The sequence below is a fragment of the Taurulus bubalis genome (genome assembly GCF_910589615.1).
Source record: "Taurulus bubalis genome assembly, chromosome: 3".
NCBI lineage: Eukaryota > Metazoa > Chordata > Actinopteri > Perciformes > Cottidae > Taurulus > Taurulus bubalis.
Genome location: NC_136591.1, coordinates 12768200 through 12789720, shown reverse-complemented (window position 1 = coordinate 12789720; position 21521 = coordinate 12768200). Strand labels below are relative to the sequence as shown.

The 21521-nt window shown below is 41.2% G+C and overlaps 3 protein-coding genes across 3 annotated transcripts; 1 reads left to right on the top strand and 2 right to left on the bottom strand.

Annotated features, from left to right (window-relative positions):
* Positions 1–3401: 3401 nt before the first annotated feature.
* Positions 3402–6288, top strand: LOC306734286 (prostaglandin D2 receptor 2-like; the record flags this gene model as incomplete). The annotated part of the gene is given in 3 exon segments (XM_079215642.1): positions 3402–3489; positions 5089–5129; positions 5131–6288. Coding segments are annotated over 3 exon segments (1287 nt in total).
* Positions 6289–6685: 397 nt separating this feature from the next.
* On the bottom strand, positions 6686–9130 carry LOC306734170 (G-protein coupled receptor 4; the record flags this gene model as incomplete). Its single annotated transcript, XM_079215507.1, has 2 exons — positions 6686–8211; positions 8550–9130. 2 exons carry the CDS (start codon positions 9128–9130, stop codon positions 7788–7790), a joined length of 1005 nt encoding a protein of 334 aa, XP_079071633.1. The 3' UTR covers positions 6686–7787.
* A 2864-nt stretch (positions 9131–11994) lies between these two features.
* On the bottom strand, positions 11995–13581 carry ugt5g1 (UDP glucuronosyltransferase 5 family, polypeptide G1; the record flags this gene model as incomplete). The annotated part of the gene is made up of 1 exon (XM_079215538.1): positions 11995–13581. One exon carries the CDS (start codon positions 13579–13581, stop codon positions 11995–11997), a length of 1587 nt encoding a protein of 528 aa, XP_079071664.1.
* Between the last annotated feature and the right edge of the window lie 7940 nt (positions 13582–21521).

Genomic DNA, 21521 nt, shown 5'->3' with positions numbered 1-21521 from the left:
TTCGCAGTGACTTACAAGCTCCAAAGAGGGGAAACGCGAGCACATAAAACTTAAACATCTCCGCCGTTCAGATCTGCCCAGTGCGATGGCAGTTTAGGTAAAGGGGTCAAATACAACAGCTACGCCGTCAGTGGAAAGAATGTCTGCAAGTGACCCAAGTGGAACACATTCTGTGGGTGTCAGTGCTCCGACTGAAGGAAGTGAGAAGCTGTGATTTTCCGACCGCTATTACAATCGGTCCGTCGACCCCAACTAACCCCACATCTTTCTAGAGCGCCCTCAGCAGTTTATTAATTTTACATTTGTTGCATGTTTTGCAGTTTTGATGTCTTTGCACAAGGCTTGAAAGCACTAATCGTCTGCGTACATGCAAATCACGTCACATGTTTTCCTATATTTTTTCTTCTTCTTCTCTTAGACAGGGCAAGTTCATCTGTAAAGCACCTTTCAACAACAATTCAATACATTAAACTGAAAAATTGCTTTAAGAAAACACATAAGCAGTATAACAAGATGCATATGAATAGGATTTTAATAGAGTACAATTAGGATAAGATCAAATATAAAAATTAAACAAAATTAAAAAACATAGTAAAAATTACAGCACAGTTACAGTGATGGTCAAGGTGTGAATGAGGTGAACAGAATCTTTGATTCTGTGACTTTGTTCCAGATTAAATGATGCTTCTCCATATTTAGTGAACGATACAGGAAGATTTACAGAGAGTCATTTAAGTTTATGAAGTTTTATCCAAAGACCCCTTCATCAATATGTACTGCATTCTGCTATCTGAGGTAAAGTAGGCTGCTGAACCTTCTGGGATATTTTCTGACTTGGATGGATGGATTAATTACTCTGTATTTGTTTCATATTCAGAGTATTTCATATTTACAAAACAAAGGAGTGAATTTTACTCTATGTTGCTCTGCTCTAGATAAAGAACAGGGCGTGGGTTTTACTGTCACTGTCTAGGTAGCTCTGTACAGACATGGTCTCTCTTTCACACACACACACACACACACACACACACACACACTACAGAGAGATCTCTCGTTGCGATGGCACCCAATTTAGCACCGTGTTGGTTATTTATTTATTTTTAATGATATCTAGTAGAGATATATTTTTTATTTAATTTGAGATATAACATCTATACTGAATGTATCAGAACCAGTGGGAACCAGCAGGTGTCAGTGTAGCCTAAAACACAATACAAGTCAGTATTGTATTTGCTCTGTGACTCACCATTGGCAAAAAACAAATGTGAGTCCATATCTCTCAGCATTCTCTCAGCATTTACACAAAAGTGATTTCTCTCCTGGTGCTTACTAGAGTGAGGCACCTCTAGTACTGATTAGGTTTACACATAATCAGTAAATTAGAGTTTTACAATAAAACACAATTTTCTCAAAGTCTGCAAAGAGGGACGTTGTTGGTCGGTGAAGCTATCATACACTAGTTTTAAACCGTAAGGCGTCAAATCTGTGTGCCGCTCTTTACATCTTGTGATCATCCTCCAGGGTTAAGGTGATTTCTGGGGCATATAATATACTAATTAACCTAATGTTGTTGCCATCTTGCTTCAAAAAGAAGTGTTGCAACGAGAGTTTTTTTTTTTACGTCATTACAAGTTTGAGAACACTGAATATATCAGAACCACAGGGAGCCAGCAGGTGTCAGTGTAGCCCAAATCACAATACAAGTGAGTATTGTATTTGCTCTGTGCTAACTCACCATCAGCATTTACACAATCATAAGGGGGGGAAGCAACAAAAGTGTTGCAACACTTTTCAATTTAAATTTAATTGTATTTTCTATTGTTAATGAATTACTTATAAATGCCTTAATTAGATCCATCAACAAGATCAACATTTGGATACACATAGTGTACTCACCTTAAGTTACAGCCTATGAAGAGTTTTTCAGTATTCGTTTTGAAGTCAAATGAAACAGAAAAACAGATAATTTACATGCAAAAGCCAGAGTAGCTGCAATACGACAAACACATGTGTTTCCCACCCTTTGCTGTGTTTTTTGGTGCTGGGGAAACACTTACAAATGTGTTCGAGCCTAAAAAATGGTTTATGCCTAAAAAGGACAACCACAAACTGAGAATTGTAGAATACATAGGTGTCATGTAATGAGCTTTAAACTGTTTTTTGCATGAATTAAAACTAGTTATTGTTATAGCATTATCTAAATACCTCAATGGGCATAGAAGTTTTCCCTTTGAGCCCTGAATTGGACATTCATGACATTTTTTTTTTTTCAAACTTTTTTTGTTGTTGTTGCAATTACCAAGACACAAACACTGGTACTTGTGGCACAGTTATTGAAAGCGCTATCTCATGCAGCCCAGCTATAGACCAGGTATGATGCACCATAAGCATATTGGGCATCATGCAAGAACCACTCGTACGAACAGATTGGTTCTGTGACGAGTTATCAGTGATTTAGGAGAACTTGTCGCATTCACCATTTCTTTCTCGAATTATGGAATTATCGACATTAGCAGCTTGTGCAGACCTATCGAAGGAGTCATGTGCAATTAGTACACTGCTATCCAAACAGAAGTATTTCACTAGTGTATTGTATATTTCATTAATTTAAAGTGATTTTGAATTTGAAAACCGTGTATAAATTACACCTCATAATTATGTTGACATGATTCTGGTTGTGTAAATAAGGTCAGTTGTGAGAAAAGTGTTCAACCAAATTCAACAATCATTGTGTTCATGTGCTCACACATACACTGCTTCATGTCTTTGAAATGAAGTTATGCAAAGCACGCTTAAGGTACAAAATATACTTCCTTAAAATTAAGCTGTAAGTTATCCCCCAAGCACCTGAATAGTATTTCCTATAATGAATTCAAGAAATTCAAGATGGGAGTAAGAGATGATAACGCAAACCAGAAAATACATCCTATTTAACAGGCTTCATAGTTATGTTACAGATGGATTAAATAGTATTAGAACAAAATGCATGTGTATGTATATATACATATATATATATATATATATATATATATATATATATATATATATATAATGTATTTTTTCTCCCTCATTTGGCGCGCCTTGTGGATGGATGGCACCCTTAGCATTCACTTTTACTGCCGCATAAGCGTATATACGGCTCAGAGTTGGAACTTCAAAGCTCTGTGTTACAGCAGTGCAAGAAATACACCAAATACATATACAACGGAGCAAAGGAAGGAATTAAGAAAAAAAGAAAATATTTGAAGAATCACTAATTTCCATTTTCCAAGTTGCTTTTCAGAAACCAGTTGACCAAACATAATTCATGTATGTACTCGAGGTCGAGTCAAATTAGGTTAGTGTCACACTCAGCTCTACTTGGAGGTTTGTGACTTCCTATTTCTGCACTCATACGCCCAATGAGGCAAGGGCACCGTGAGGTACCATGTGATACAGAAACAGAACCCGACAGAGATCTCTTCAGACCTGCCAGGGACAGAGGAAAAGGTGAGAGATGTTTTTTTCTCCAGAAGGTCTGCGTGCTGAGCACGAGGGGGTGAGCGCATTTCACAAGTGTAAGAATCTTGCAATGAAATTAATCCACTGAAATTAATCCATTAATCCACTTTTTTTCACTCCTTACAAATAAAATGTGCATTGGATATGGCTGAAATGCATTTCATTATTAAGACATGGCACCAGACAGAACACTCCATTTATTGTGTGTCTTTGCTTCTGCAGAGTTTGCAACTGAGTAGTGACCACAAATGGCCGAGCTAAACTTGCTTCACTCAGGGCTGAAAAGTGATACATTTTCAGAGTGACACTTTTTATTTAAAATGTGAATGCCTCAGCTTTAACGGGATAAGCATGCATTGAGTTTCATCAGAAATCGTGTGAGCCTCTTGAGTTGATTACTATACGTTGAACGTATTCAAACGCAGAGATATTTGGCGATATCTTTCTGAAGGTTCCACAAGTGACAACGAACAAAACTATAGAGAGGATGTGGGAAATGTGAAAGATACGACTGCAAAGACTCACAATGGCACCACGCGGTCTGCAATCAGAAAGATAATTATCTTTCAGCTGTTGAACTGCAAATAAAAATGCTGTTCTTCAATTCAAGGTTCACACATAATCAGTAAATTAGAGTTTTACAATAAAACACAATTTTCTGCAAAAAAGTCTGCAAAGAGGGACGTTGTTGGTCGGTGAAGCTATCATACACTAGTTTTAAACCGTAAGGTGTAAAATCTGTGTGCCGCTCCTTTCATCTTGTGATCATCCTCCGGGGTTACCACATTTGAAAGATAGTAATAGTGTCAAAGCAATGAGTATTAAAGGTGAACTAGCTTGGGTCTGATCCTTGTATGTTCTGCCCCGAGAATTTGATTTGATAAAAAACTTGTGTCTTGAGGAAGTTTGGTTTTGGCATCAAGGTGATTTCTTAGTCATATAATATACTATTTAACCTAATGTTGTTGCCATCTTGCTTCAAAAAAAGTGTTTCGCAACTAGTGTTTTATTTTTATTTCATTTTAGTTTCTATTGTTAATGAACTACTTATAAATGCCTTAATTAGGTCATCAACAAGATCAACATTTGGATCACCAGGTTGTAAACAATTGGCTGGATGTTTTTATTTCTTTCACAACCTGACAAGCCAAAAAGTATTCTAATTAAATGCTTATGCCTAAACACAGTGTACTCGCCTTAAGTTACAGCCTATGAAGAGTTTTACAGTATTCGTTTAGAAGGTTCTGCAAAAGAGTCAAATGAAACAGAAAAACAGATCATTTGCATGCACAAGCCAGAATAGCTGCAAAACGACCAACACGTGTGTTTCCCACCCTTTGCTATGTTTTTTGTTTTTGGTGGTTGGGAAACACGTACAAATGTGTTTAAGCCTAAAAAACGGCTTATGCATAAAAAGGACAACCACAAACTGAGAATTGTAGAACACATATGTGTCATGTAATGAGCTTTAAACTGTTTTTGCATGAATTAAAACTTGTTATTGTTATAGCATTATCTAAATACCTCAGTATTCCCTCTCAGACCTGAATTGGACATTCATTGTACATGTTCTAATCTCTGTTGTAGATCGTATCAGCGTGAAGCAAAAGACGGAGTTAAAGTTGGACATCAAGACTTCTGCCCTCCAAGATGGTGCACTGTCCTGTCGGCCCGAGGGCAAATATCAGCATTTATCAGCCATCAAACCAAATGGACAGGTTGAGCTCTTTGAGCGTGTTCACCATTTCCCTCCATGGCTTGTTCTCCTCCATTGGAATCCTGGAGAACCTCTTCATCCTGGGGGTAGTGGGATTCCATGTCCGCCGCTCTGTCATTAGCGTCTGGATCCTGAACCTCGCAGCCTCAGACCTGCTGGCCACTGCCTCCCTGCCCTTCTTCACCCTCTACATGGCCCGCGGCAACACCTGGACCTTGGGCACAACCTTCTGCCGCATCCATTCCTCCATCTTCTTTCTCAACATGTTTGTCAGTGGCTTCCTGCTGGCGGCCATTTCTATGGACCGCTGCCTGGTGGTGCTGAGACCTGTCTGGGCCCAGAACTACAGGAACGTCGAACTGGTGGAGAGGGTATGTGGGGTGATTTGGGCCTTGGCTGTGGTCTTCACCATCCCTTTCTACATATTCCGTGATACCATTGATCAACCTAACGGCAAGATCCAGTGTTACTACAATTATGCTCAATTCCTCCCTACTGAACCGTTTGACCTGGGATTGTTATGTAAGCAGCGCAAAGAGGCCTTAGCCTTCACAAAGCTCTTTCTGTCCTTCCTGATCCCTCTACTGATCATCATCCTTAGCTATGTCGCTGTGAATACCGGCTTGGCACGCAGAGGCTACCGCCGCCCTTTCCGTTTTGTTCGGCTTGTGGTGGCAGTGGTGGTGAGCTTCGTACTCTGCTGGGCTCCGTACCACTTCTTCATTATCATGGAGGTGATGGCTCCCAGCGGGCATCCTGCCCAGAGACTGGCAGGCAAGGCCCTCCCAATCTCAGCAACCATCAGCTTCCTGAACAGTGTCCTTAACCCCATTTTGTACGTGTTCAGCTGCCCTGACCTGTGCAAGAAAATCCAACATTCTCTGGGTGCGGTGATGGAGAGTGTCCTGGCTGAGGATCTGGCAGAGCTGGCCCGCCGCCGCAGCACCGCCCGCAACTCTATCTCCACCACTGAGATTGTGTTGAAGGAGAGGAGTTTGACTACAGCTTTTTGTCTGAAAGGAGAGGCTCGGGAGAAAAAGAAAAGTCTTGCTAAACCTGCTGAGAACTGAACGAAAACGTACGTCAATAATAGGCTTTGGTTTAATTCTTGGCTTAGTATCAATACATCAGTACATTTAAAGTTAACTTCCTGTATGCCCCTTTCACAGCAGCCATTATGTCATGTGATCAATTAGACTTGTGTGTACCCTTCAATAACATGTCAAAATGACTGCTGTGAAAAGGGCCTATTGAAAGTGAGTAGAGTTGGGCAGGTAGGCCATGGTCAGATGGATGACTAGAGGCAGATACATAAATAAACAGAGCTGGTAAATTAATAATGGTAATGAAGAAATATCCTAAACAGGCACAACAAAAGGTCTGTAACATTTAACATGATTACCTAAAACATGCCCCCAATCCACCCAAAACCTAAATAAAACCAAAAATAATTTCTTCTTTCTAGGCTTTTATTTTGAAACATGGACAGGATGTATTACATTTCATTGATGGAAAGATCCCCATGACTAGAATTGATGGTACTTTAATTGTCTTGACCATTCTTCAAACTGATTGTTGATCTGTCTGATGTCACTATATAATTTTTTGTTTTATTCACACGAACATTCAAGGATTTATTCAGCATTACTCTGCAGTGTGTACTCATAACCTCCAAATGAATGACTGCTAGAACAATCATACAGCATTCTGCATGATTTTCTTATTTTGACTCTGATGCTTTGCTGATGTGTGTATTTTGTTGAATGACCCATACATTATTGTTCCTTTTTAGTTTCATGCTTTGTACACCAAAGGTGTCTCTCACTAGATGTTATCAGCAGGAGCTGACACAAGCAACATTTTGGAGATGCATAATGCACTTTTTATTTTTGGCCCATAATGCTTAAACTAGATAATTGTCTTAAATTTCCATTATTGTTATAGTTTCCATTCATGTAGTGTCTATATATATTAATGTAATGACATTTCTGAACATTAATAAACGAAAAGAAATATTCATGTGTGGTACTTTGCAATCATGTAGCCCCATGCAGTCATGCTCTTGTTTACACCCGTTCTATTTTCAGAATGACTGACAGCAAACACTATCACATTTTTGTTGCATTTTTAATCGTAACATGACAGTAAAAGAAACATGGCTTGATTGTAAAATGATCGCTTAATTGCCATACACTAGTCAGAAAACCAATCCAGTAAATAGATGGATCTTCTTTTGGCTGTACAATTTGAAGCCACATCGGGTATAGATTTCACAAAAGAGTGCATTTTTGGCATATTTGTACAAAATTAAGTAGTGTTGAGTTTATGTCAGCAACACTTTAAGATCTGTGTGCTGCACACACATGCTTCTATTCTCATCCTCTGAAACAGTATTTAGATCATCACAAGTAACTGGAAAGTGAACTAGTGGAAGTCTTTTAGCTGATGCGGTCGAAGCACCCTGAAAAAAATGAATGCAGTTAAAACACACTGTACACATGCACTTCCACTTGGTGGCACAGTTGCTTTGACTAGATTCCAGGAGCTCAGCTCTGAGGTCGAATCCAAGTCACATTTCTAGAAGATTGTTATGTCCAGTTTCCCTCTCCCTCTGGTTGTTTGAGGGCGCTCTGGTACTGAGGCCAATCTTTTTGGCTGTGCTTTGCCCCCTTCCCAAACAGGGCAGGGATCTTTGCAGCTCCAGCCGGGCATCGGGGCACAGGAAGATGTAGAAGAGGGGATCCAGCAGGGTGTTAAGGCTGGTCAGACCGTAGCACAGGCGATAGATGAGGAAAATGGAACGCTCCATTCCACACGGCTCGTCGGTCAGCAGCAAGGACACAAATCTGTATCCGCCCACGAGGTGATAGGGTCCAAACACAACGATGAAGTTGACGGTGATCAGGACAAGGATGCCCATGATTTTGTGCCGCTCATGGTCAGAGAGAGACGGAGATCGTCGGAGTGTCACCCCAATGTGGGCTGAGGTGTAGCTGAGGGAGGAAGCAGAGTTGCAGATAAGAACTCAGAATAAACTTGATTATCTAATGTCCCCCAAGGACATTTTAGCATTTCCCTTTGTCAAACTGAACCACTCATAAACAAGGAGAAGTAGCTCTCTATCACAAAGCGGGCCCTTCTGTTATTGGATTATTTTAACTTGAGGTTGGTAAAAAAGTATGCTTCCCTTCTGCCAAAGCACAATTTTGACCATTTGTATTATTTTGACACAAAATTCTTGTGCATTCTAAAAGGTCGACTCATTTGACCCCAGAACAGACTAGTTATGGAAACGCAACATGCGTGAGTGTCGTCACTGGGGTTAACTCACCCGAGTATGGCGCATGGCAGCAGGAAGCCCAGGGCCACTGTTGCGATCTTGAAGTGGGCGTATCTGGGGCTGACGGGGTATTGCTCCAGACACAGCAGTCTGTCAGAGTCGAACACTGACGGCAGCAGCCCGCTCAGACAGAACAGGAAGGTGAGGGTCCAAACGGCCACGCCGGACAACGCTGCCACCCGGACTGTGCGCACTCTGCGGCTGCTCAGCGGATACACAATGGCCAGGCAGCGGTCCAGCGCTATCAGGCACAAGAACATGACGCTGGCGTAGACGTTTACGTAAAACACGTAGCCCACCAGCTCGCACGTTAGCTGGCTGTAGGTCCAGTGGTGACTGGCTTGGAGATAGAGGATCCACAGTGGCAGGGTGAGCAGCTGGAGGAGGTCTGAAAGCAGCAGGTTGAGGATGTAGACCAGCTGGCAGCCTCCTCCCCCAGAGCGGCCCAGGTGGTACAGTCCCCAGAGAGACAGCAGGTTGCTGGGGAGACCCAAAGAGAAGATCAGGCCATAGATACAGGTCAGGCCAAACGTGTCCGTGTCCAACGGAAGGTTGCAGCTGTCATTGGACATGTCTCTGTTGGTAAAAGCACCTGATATGGGGAACTACAGATGCAGGATGATGAGTTGTAGAAATACCCATTAATTCACTCAAAGCAAAACCCTGATGAGTTTAATCCATCTGTTTGATGCATCCACTTATCATTTGTCCATTGCATATTATACATGAATGCATTCTCCTGAGTAAAAGGTCTGGCTCTCAGATTATGTGCCGTCAGTAAACCAATCTCCAAAGCAACCAGGATCCATCAGGGGAGAAAAACACCTGCAGAGCAGAAATCAAGAGCATTCTCAGATGGTTTAGTATCAGCGGATGAAACCCATATAATCCAAAACAAGAAGTTTTCACTCACCACTGGAGGCTGTGAGACCAACGTTGTCCCACAAAAGTGTGCTGCCCGCTCTGCAGCTGGGTGACCTGTGCTCAAGAAATGTTGGGAACACGGTGTCTCGACCAAGCCTCGTCTATTCTGTGATCGTTTCCTCCACAGGAAACCCACTTCTTCAGCTTGAAAGGCAACATCCTGAGGCAGGAGCCTTTCTGTCCCAGAACAAAAACATATACTCTGTCTTTTCTCTCTGTCTCCGGCTCTCTTACTCCAGTAGCAGACAGGATGATTGAGGTGGACAGAGGCTCCGAGGGAGGGGGCTAAGGTAGTGTCCACTAATGCCCTTTATATTGTCGGCCGCTGGCTGCGTGCCATTGTACACATTAACCCTTCTGCTATGCTGTTTGAATGTGAGGTGTGTTTTTACTATGTAAGTACTTAGAAATTGAATTTAGCAGATTTTGATTTTGTTTCCATAACTGAATAGAGAAGTGTATTTTAGTGGCTTGTCTCATACATAGTGGGGTAGGTCTCCAGAGAATTAATGTAAGTCAAAGTACTCTGCCGTAAGTGACAAAAATCAAGAATATAGTTGAATAACGGAATTACAGAAAGAGAGAGCATACAAAAAGCCCTGTAGAACAATAATATATTCATTGCACTAAAATTGGAAGTATTAAATTAAATCCTTTAAAAATAGACAGTGACTGAATGTAATTTACCCAGGGTGAACTCTGCTTGTGCACCAGTGGGAAAAAATAAATCTCCCACAATTGAAATTGTTTTGGGGAAGAATGGGTTTGTTGAGACAATGGGTGTTAGGCAGTATTTTGAACATGGCTTCAAGGGGAGGAGGGCCTAATCACTCACTCTGCTTCCTTTAAAAGTGTCACCAATGCCTGATTTATTTAATAATCCCAGATGGTAACTAATATACTGACTATTCCCCTGAGACATTACTACCAATCTATGCTCTCCAGAGCTCTGCATTAAGGTCATCATGCCTCTATTTATACACACTACATTGGACATGGAGGGAAATATATCAGCTGGTTGGTATTATTGTCATGAAACAGGGAGATCTACATAGAAAGACGGGGATGAAGCCATCCAAGGTACCGGGCTGAGCCAAACAAATTCTAATCTTTAATTCTTAAGCTTTGGCGCCAGAGTTCTGCAAAATATATAATCACACAGGAAACTGCAGTGAGAAGAAAAAAAACGGGTAACTGCATTGCGACATCTTTCTGTCACTCAAAATGTCAGTCAGTATACTGGTGACAGGAGACAGAACTACAAGAACATACTGCTCTTTCTTCTAATATCTACTTGATTAGTCCTTCTGAAAATGCATTATCACCATAGGACTACATCTGGGGCTTGTTGGTGGCTCAGTGGAATAAGGTGTGTACTACAGTATCTGGACATACTGCATATGTTAAGCCCATTTTCCATGTCCTTTAAGATCTGAATCACCACCTTACCAATGCCCAATCACTGAACACAAACATTTGTTTAATAATCTGTGTAGGTGGGATACAAATTCCAAACGGGGTTGTAAAAACATTTTACCATATTGTGTTGATTGATCGTCAGCTCTGTTACAGCCTAGTGATCAAAGTATGTGTTTAGGCCCTCTGTTTGACCTGGCCAGATTTAGCTTCTACAAAAACAATTGTGAACACCACAACTTCATATTGTTTGTAGTGTGCGCTGAAGTGATCTCATGATAAGACTCCATGTGTGTTTGCAATTACAATCTGTTTAAAGGTACAGTATAGCATTCTTATAGTGTGTGACATTATATGTCATGTACATTTTGTGTTGGTATTTTAGCACAGACTGTTTTTGCTATAACATGCAACTTCTTGCCCGATGTGAGTGATCAACTTGCATACAAAAAATTGTATAAAAATCATAATATGGTGTTCCTTTTTTGTCTCCACAGTCCGTGATGTGAGCTCTAAGTAGGTTCCTCTTCAAAGTGTTTGTTTCAAACAGGAAGTGAGGATGGTGTCAGATGGCACACTTTCTGTCTGTGAGATCTCAGATAAACCACTTTGAATGATATGATGGCATACTTATGCAGTTATTAAACAAATCCATTGTATTATTACAATTTGATGATACATTACCATTCGAGCATTTTGATAACACATTGTGGAGGAAAGTTATGGACTTTTCCCATTTAGTTGTTTTTGAAAATCTTCTTAGAAAGGCTTGAAAAAAGCAGACTATGATTTACGTTTGAGACTAATTGTATGATATCAAAACAGTTCCAGATAAATCCCCCAAACTGCCAAATCTCATTGAAACAACCCACGTCTTCTCATCTGCATTTATTTTACGTCTCTGGCATTTTACAAAATTGTCTGTATCTCCAACAAACATGATTCATATTGTGAATTTTAAATAGTTAGAATATGAGGCAGAAAGGTTTCCAAACTCTAATTGAGAATCAGTCGCTTTTAAACTCTTGGATGCTTTAGTGTTTATTCCCCCAACAAACACTGGGTAGTCACTAAGCATGAGTTATGTTCCAATCAGTTACTCTGCTTTCATCTTCCTCCGGGACCTTCGGCAGCAGAAAATTTTACAGATGGAGACTGAAGCCCAGACAAAGACTCCAATGAGGGCCATAAGTAAAACTGCCACATCCAGGCAGAAGTAGGAATACCAAGGCAGATTAAAACCTGCTGACTGCAGATGGGCTGCTCCTTTGTTCCGGATGACGTACTCAATCCAAAAGATGGCGGTGTCCATGGGAGACATTGGCCGATCCCGGTGTAGCTGTGAAAGACGCTGTATGTTTTCACGGTACGAGGGAGTCTCCAGGATATCCTGTAAAGCCTCCAGGAAGTCTTCTTTCGTGATTGATTTGGCCTCCACCACCTGGGCTGCCCCGCGTACCTTCAGCCGTAGTACGTTGTCGAACTGGTCAAAGAGCAGGGGCAGGCCCAGAACGGGAACGCCGTGGTAAATGGCCTCGTACATGCCGTTGGTGCCTCCATGGGCTACAAAGGCGCGAGTCTTGGAATGTCCCAGGAGGTCTCTCTGAGGCATCCAGTTCACCAGCAGGGTGTTGTTCCCCAGGGATGAAGGTTTTTCACCCACAAACCTCCACACCACCTTCTGAGGGAGTTGAGCAAAAGCAGCAGCGATGGCCTCTGTGGCCTCACGATGCAGGGCCGACACCAGCGTCCCTAGAGACATGACCACGACTCCATGCTCCCCAGAGCTCTGCATGAAGGCCTCCAGCTCGGTCGGAAGGGGACGGGACTGTCTGCACTGGAACCCCCCTACGTAGACCACGTTGGGCATGGTTGGTCGAGGGAACTCAAAGACAAAATCCGTCCTCACCAGCCAGATATCAGCGGCCCGCTCCAACGACAGCAGGTCAGTCCCAGGAGGGAAATGCCGCCGGAACAGATCGGAGTAGGGATGGTTGATGAAAAAGTGGTATTCAATAAAACTATAAATATAATGCAGCATATTCTTGGTTCGTTCAATAAAATCCATCTGATCATGAAGTTCACTTCCTGACACAGGGACATAGGAGACAGGAGAGGGAGCAATGGTGAAATGGCCCTCCCCATTATTAATCCAGCGCACATTGAAAACCATCGGCAGCTTGAGGTAACTACCCAGAAGAACCCCTAAAGACAAAGCAGGGTCCGTTAACATTAAGTCAAACTTGGCATCTTGCAGCTTCATCATAAAAACAGGGTCATCTAACATTGTCGCAGCAGCTCTAGCAAGGACCTCATGGCCCTTTCCCAACATGGATGTGATCAGCTGCTGTTGGCAGAAGGTGCTTATAAAGGACGGTGACTGGCGGCATTCCATAACATTTTGTATCATTTTGTTGTAGAAGTTCCTGTCCGACTCATCCTCCAGCATGGTCACATTAATGGAGGTATACATCGAAGAGGTACTAGGGATGTACCAGCTCTTGGCAGAGCGCAGCACGGTGATATTGTGGCCTCTGGAGTGCAGCTCTTGGAGGATCACCTCCATGTTGATCCAGTGGCTGCCATCGACAGGCACTACCAGAATCCTGCTGCCGCTGCAACAAGTGGGCCTGAGCAATAGGAAGCAGAGCCCCGTCAGGAATATCGGGATGACGCTAGACATTTCCTGGGAAAAGGCAGAAAAATGTAGTCTTCTAAAATCCAGTAATGTACAGAGTATATATTGTGTACGTCTAAACCTGATTGTGACAGACACAAATGTAGTTGTGCTTTAGTAACCGTATCTAATTTATCACACTGTATTATTATCACACAACAAGTACCACGGAGATGGGAGGGGTTTAAAGAATCCTCTGCAGTGATTTACCAAAAAACTAACAATGAAAAAGCAAAGCAGTGCGGGGACCACTTCATTGGCAGATCTTTATTGTGGTTTGTTACTACTACTGCTACATGTGGAATGTCAGAGAGTTTTCTTAGCCACTTCTGCAGTACAGGGCCACAGTGCGCTACAGGCTATTTCAGCACCATATGCCTGCTATTCTGCTGCCTTAGTGAGATATAAACATACCAGTTTATATTCCCATCATATTATTATATTATATTCAGATAATTTTCTGCACGTGACAAAGTTATGACATGCACATAGAATACTGAAACATATATATATATATATATATATATATATATATATATATATATATATATCTATATATATATATATATATATATATATACATATATATATATATATATATATATATATAGATATATATATATATATATATCTATATATATATATATATATATATATATATATTGTGTATATTCCAGTGACATAAAATCTATTTGTTGTTAAATCGTTAAATTAGAAGTGAAACAAATGCCTCACCTGGTTCTTGTTGTTTCAAAATCCAGAAGTTTGGCTTGAGCTGCACGTCCTCTGAGAGCCCGGATACTATCTGAGACTACACACAGGCTCTATTCTAACAGGTCAAAGTCCAGTATGTGGGTTATAAGCTACTCCCAAAGGTACAGTATGTGCATTGTTTTTAAGAGCAAAGGTCAATGTTAAAGGCATGATGTAAGTATGGTAAAGTGCATTTCAATGGATTTGTAATTTGAGTGAGCCAACATTTTGCATTTGTCTTAATTGTGTCAAGTCATTTTCAGAAAATCTGTGCAAAGTAGAGCTATCAGATGGATGTCTGTTTGTTTTTTTGCCGAATCAACACATTGTGTCTCAATGCAAAGTGACTCATCTGTTTACTCCCGCACAGCTCCAGATTGCAGCTCATTTCACATCTTCGGATGAAAGTTATCTTGTAGATTTTATCGGACCTTCTCACACGCAAGTTCAAGGCGCTGACTTTACAATCGGCTTGTTGAGGAAACTTCAGGGGGAACCGGGTAACAATCCAAACTTGGACACAGTGTGTGTGAGACGGGAGTGGCAGGGAACGAGGGAAGGAGGAAACAGCAAGGTTACACAGCGGAGGGAATAATAAAGTGAGCTTTGGCGACAACAGCAAGCGGCACAGTTCAACAGTCATATCAGTGAACCGCAGCCTTTCCCTCCTCTCCGCTGCCTCAGTGGAGTTACATAACCCCGAGCCAGGGAACAATTCCAGTGAATAGCCGACCACAGAGATGCAGCTTGTGGTCAGGGAGAAGTGTTTCATGTACTGTTCAGTAGTTCAATAGTTTACGCTCTGCCTTTATTATGAAATGAAAGTTACTTTTTATGTATTCAATCTTAATCTTCATTACATCTAACAAGTTGAAAAAGGATGAAATTATAGGAAATTGTGTGCAATTTTAAAGAACGTCAGCCTGGAGCAGGGATTCAAGTCTGGTGCTGGTCCAGAAGTTACATGAGAAAAAATATAGTATATATGCTGTTTAATAATAATAAAAAAGGTTTAGTTGCATTAGTCAGATTGCAAACAAATTCTTAAAAAAAGTCTTAAAAATATTGTCCTTTAATAACGAATCAGCCACCGCTGTTCTGAGAACTTTCCTTATTTTACACGGACTGACATGCTAGCAACACAAATTAGACACATTTGTCATTCACATTCATAAAAATAAAAAAAGACTGCACAGTATTTTTTGTTCAATCGACTGCTGATTGGCAAATCATTATTTTGTGTCAGAAGGGGGTGGGGCATCTGAATTTGATTGGATCCTAGAAGATTTCATTTGCAAAGGAAAGGTATCATTTTTTTTCATCAGGCGTATATCCAACACCTTCAAAGGTTCAAATTTGATTTGATGAAGGTAGAGTGAAGTTTAGTATAAAAACATTGCATAATATATATGCATCAAGGCACACATTATATGTTGTCTAAAACTATTATAATTTGTATTTCAACAGGTTCCTCATATTTTTAAAGGGACAATCCAGCAGGGGGAGACAGAAACACTCTGGACAAAGTTAAAGTGTAAACAAGTTATTCTCAGGATATGAAAATAGAATAAACTGTGTGTGTAAGATCCTACTTATGGAAGCAAAGTCATACAGATTATACTTGTTTAAGTGTTATACGTGTGACATGTAATCATAACAGATTACCAAGTCTAAGAGCTGAATTCACCCCATTTGAACTCACTCACATTTCTCTCCCGGTGTTGGACGGTGACTCAAGTCTCTTGACTACAGTCCTAGTTTGAAGTTCAAAGTCAAGTGTCACTTTGACAAGTGGAAGACAAACACACAGGAGGTGGAATGAAACTGCGCCAAAACAGACTTAGAGGCAGCTGGTTGGGCTGGACAACGCTCGGAGTCGCAGACTGAGGCTGCTGGTTGCTGATGAATGCATGCTTTGCCATCGTGATAACTAAAATACGGAAAGGCCTGAGATTGAAAACATGTATTACCGTTTTTCCCTCATGGGAGTCTTTCTACATTCAGTGCACCTTTTCAAAGTTGACCTCAAGCCCAAATATCTTAACAATGCTCCTGGGATGCTCGCTGGTTCAAAACCTTCCCTTCCTTCAATTGTTTCGTGTCATGATATGGCTCATTTCAGTCCTCATGACAGTGTTCACACCATTCACTCACATGCCTGTGTACTATCACTATTAATCAAAACATCCTCCTCATCTACCAGCCTATTGTTCTTAGAGTTGTTCAGTGTTTACTTTTAATTTTAATTATTTTAATAAACACGTGCCTGATGTTGACCGGTTTGATCATATGGCACAAAGGCTAGCATTTAACACTTCTAGACCTGTAATAACCTTGGAAGATATCATGCATGGGATAGAGCACACTGAGATGTATTGTGTTGAACTCGAGACAGAATGAGTTTTATTGCACTGTTAGAGACGACTCGCATGTCATAAAAATACTAGGAACAGACTGAAAGATTCAGGGACATAAATAAGAAGAATGTTTTATCGCAAATGCATCTAAACTAAAGCACAACTTCCTCTAACTAATAATTACAGTATATTCTAATAGTTAGTAATACAATACAACCGTCCGTTCAGGAAAAGTGATCTTCGCACACCTCATGAAAAGTGCCCAGCCATGTTATCACTTTGCCCCATCACTGCTTTGAGCTTAATGCTAACATCAGCATGCTAACATGTTTACAGTGACAATGTTTGTTTTTTACCATGTTCACCATTGTTGCATGTTAACATGCACTAAACCCAACGTAGGTCTGCAGCTGAGGCTGATGGTATTTGGTCAAAAGTTTAGGATAAAATAAATGTCAACCTTGTGGTGGCGCTAGAAAGTCAGAAGGATCCATCCACTGGGGACCATGAGTTTCTCTTCCAAATTTCCATCCAATAGAAATCTCTGTCTGGACCAAAGTGGGAGACTGAACAAGAGTTCAACATTGTCACCCCTAGACCCACGCCGCTAGCATGGCTTAAAATACATGCCTGCACATGACATCTAACGAAGAGTTGCATTTCAGTATGGTGGCCATCTTTGTATTTTGAAAATGAGCCCATACACACACATATACATGCTTCTAAAGGATAACAACCAATACAAAGACAAAGCAATCAATTCATCCAAAAGGTACATGTGAAACAAACATTGTGAAAACAAGTAAAAGAATAAAAAAAACATCCCTTATTTAATGTTAAAGATTTCTGTGAGAAATCTGTGTGCAACGTCAGTAACCTCCCCCCCAAACTGTTCAGTTTACACCACTACTGCCCCTGTTAAGCTCTCATTACTATATCTTAATGTGTGTCACAAAGGTGAAGTGTGTGCTTATCTCTTCTTTCCATCATCAGATGTTGCAACATTTATGGCCCTCATGTGCTGATCCTCAATCAGTTGCTTAGTGACATTCCACAGAGGCAGCCATGCTTGAATCAGCAACGCATCACACGCAACGCTGATGCTGTGGCAAGTCCAGCATTTTGTTCTTATTGGGCGAAGGTGATGGAATTTGTCCTTGTCTTGATCTCTCTTGCTATTTGACACCAGGTGCAGGACAAGCAGAAGCAGGAGTACACACAGTCCCTGCAAACTGTACCCTGTGGAGACCGAGACGCAGTTAGGGGCGGTCGGACGAGGAGATAAGAGGCGTTAGGCATGCAACAGTTAAATTACAGCCAAGCAATCGGCCCTTTACGAACAGGCACTGCACTAGTTTAGTTTAATATGAACTTGTTTTCATTGCCAGCTTGTCAAATACTTTGGCTTGGTCAGGACCCCTTTGGCATCACTTTCTAACGCACAGGGTCGTCCAGGGTGTCAAACAACAAAAGTACTTCAGGAACACATTGTGGTGAGTGTTGAAATTACTGCGTTTGTAAAGCGAATGTGAGACGCAACCTTGTGAACACAAAAACAGCAACACATTGTTGGTTTGTCACGGGACACGGACAGCGGTCTCCTGGGTCAAAGTCCTGTGTTCGTTTGTCCCGCCACCCCGACCTATGTGAGCATTATTCTGGTCTTCTTCTTAACAGAACTCCCAAAGCACTTGCTCTGAGTGTCCACTGCTGACGTCGATGAGTTCACATTGTACAGACACACAAAGTGCCGTGACTAAGTGCGTTTGATGCCCTGGGACCAAGCTGAATAAGAGCTACAGACATTAATCCTGTTCGAGTATACCGAAACGATCACATAAACAGTGAGGCAACAGTGACTTTTATGCTGGTAAACACGATGGTTGTAAGTGCTCTATAAAGAATACACTTAGGTTACGTCTGTACCTCAATGCCATAGCGTTGGCGTACTGACACCCTGAGGGCTGTGGCCATAGAAGGGATGAGTCCAAAACCGTCCAGCAGAGGTAGGCATAGATACTCCCCGGCCTCATGTGCTGGTGAAGCAGGGAAGACACCAAAAGGCGAGGCAGCCTGAAATAAAAATCACAATTAAGCTCAACAGGAGGAATGATCTTCTAAAAGGTTTCACATCTGGACGACATTGGTCACTGAGGTCATAGCCAAACGTCTCTTCTTGGGCTGTAAAGCCTTTTAAAGGTTTACACACATTGTTGTTGCACTTACACTGCGGGAGGTCTTGGAAGCAATCACAGATGCCAGAGGTCCATTGGTTTGATGCACTGGTCTTGATGAAGGGTTGGGTTACGACCATCCGATTAGGCATGACTTAAACTTCTGACAAAAAAGAAACACTGTAAAGACCAAATCTTTGTGGTAAATGATACCATAAAACACAGACATTACTATGTCTGCACGTTTTTTTTAACATTATATTTACGTTTTATTTTAAGATTGCATATCGGTGTATATAGTGTGTTTGTGGTTCATTTTCATATTATTAAAACGCAAGTCTTGGAGATCGGACATGATTTCTTAAAATTAAGTTTATACTCAAACGTTCACAAATGTAAATCGAAGGTTTTCACTTTTGGGAATGAGAAGTACACACTCAGGAGTACACCAAACTGGTCCGGGTCATGAGCGTCACACACTGCTGGTATTGAGCAAACACCCCGTATCTCACACTTTTCAGGTAACAGGATAAACAGACTGGTGCGACGGCAAATTTTACCCTACCCGCTCTTGAGTCTTTTTAAGCTGAAATGATGAATATCGTAAAACCAGAACTTGTCTATGAAATCATGTATTCCCTGCGCAAGAGGCAGCATTACACATAGTTGGTATGAGTCTGCCCAAGGATGCACTGAAGAGTGACAGTTCACATCATACACAGAAGACAAAGGTGCGGGTTATAAGAAGAAAGGAACATGTGGTCTCAGGTAGTAATAAGAGCAGAGGGACTGGATCACCTGTGGGCTAAAAGGTCTTCGTCCTGTCCTTAATGCATGACCTGTCCACACAAGTGATTGATTACTTGATACCAGGTACAGGGATGGTATATTATTTGCATTTGACAGCTGCAGGAGAGAAGATGATTTGCATATAGAGGTTTGTAGGCCACCTCACAAACTAGAAAGAGAGAATGCAACTAAGAATATCAAATGTCCCTTACACTGGTGCATGAACAGGTGGTTGGACTAGAACTACAATCAACTCAATCCTCCACCTCAAGTTAGAGTGTTGAAAAATACAATACAATTCGGAAATAAATGAGAATTTGGTGGATTGTCTTACCTTACTATGAGCGGCCTTAAGTGACAGGATGGATTTTCAGGGCAGTGTGGCATCTTATAGGCCAGCACAGGATGCATGCCATTAACCGGTCGGTCCAGTCTGACGTCCATATCTTTGACAGTCAGACATGTTTTACCGTCTCTGTGGGAGACTTCGTGTCTGATACCTCTCCACTGTCTTGTGGGGTATTATTTGACCGATCCTTGTTGTTTGACCCCCGTGTTAAGCAGCTGTCCAGATCTTGTTTCTTCCACCTAAGAAATATTAGCCAACTAAGATCTGTATTATCAACAGCTGAATTAAAGATGATCATATGCTTTTATCTCTTCTCCTATTAATTCTTCTCATCCACTTTTCTCCTCACTCTGCAATTAACCGGTTACAGGTAATCCAGAATGCTGCCGCCAGATTACTGACGAGGACAAATAGACGGCCTCACATCACCCCATACTCAGGTCTCTTCATTGGCTCCCTGTAGTATATGATCCACTTTAAAATCCACCTTAAAATCCTCAGAGCACTTCGCGGTCAGGCTCATGCTCTATGGTCTGCTTATAATCTGTTTTTATTGAGTATTCTACTATGCCTTCTTAAAATGCATCTTGTGTTAAAGAATTATTGTAATTTATTGGCCCCGTGTATGGTCATATTGTTTTAATTTAGTTGTATTATTACTACTCCTGTCAAGCACTTTGTGACTTCTGCCTGTACTTTTACTTCGTCACACATCCTTTTCAAATCTCAGACGTCATTGTGCCACAAAATGCACATGATCTCATCTTTAAAGTGTGCAGCTCTGTTCTTAGACGTGATAAGAACAAAAGAGACACATGGCTCGATGCCTTTCTTTGACTGTTACAATGTTGATAAATCAGTTGTGTTGCCTCAGAAAGAGGATAATTTAGACGGACTACATATTTTAAACATGCTGCATTATCAGTTCAATTTACAGTTTTATTTTTAAAATAATTCCTCATGTTACATATTAGCTTAGTGAGAGCTGCATTTTTTTATTTAACATGTTTGAATTCTTGTCATTATGAAGGTTTGTCTTAAATAACAATTTCAGGGAATCTGTTTTGATCGCCTGTCATAATGCAGAGGGCTAAAAGATTCATGGAATAACTTCTGAAAATCTCTTTATGCAACATTTTACTGTATAAAGCAGGGGTGTCAAACTCATGTTAGTGAAGGGGCCGCATGCTGCCCAATTTGATCTCAAGTGGGCCGGACCAGTAAAATCACAGCATATAAACGCATACATAATGACAATATTTCTCTATGTTTAAATCATTGGTGAAGGTTTTTGGATGATAAACCCTATTTGAAGGTATTTTTACAATAAACTAGAAACATAAAGACCAAAAATTCAGACATCAGCCCACTGTTTACCTGCCTGGGCTCTCCTCTGCAGATTCCCTCGCAGTTGAGCAATATTTATAGTAATGTCAGTGGTCTAATGAATTCTGACTCTGGGTCAATGTATAGCGTGCCCTAGGGCTGGGCGGTATGGCCAAAAATTCATATCACGGTATTTTG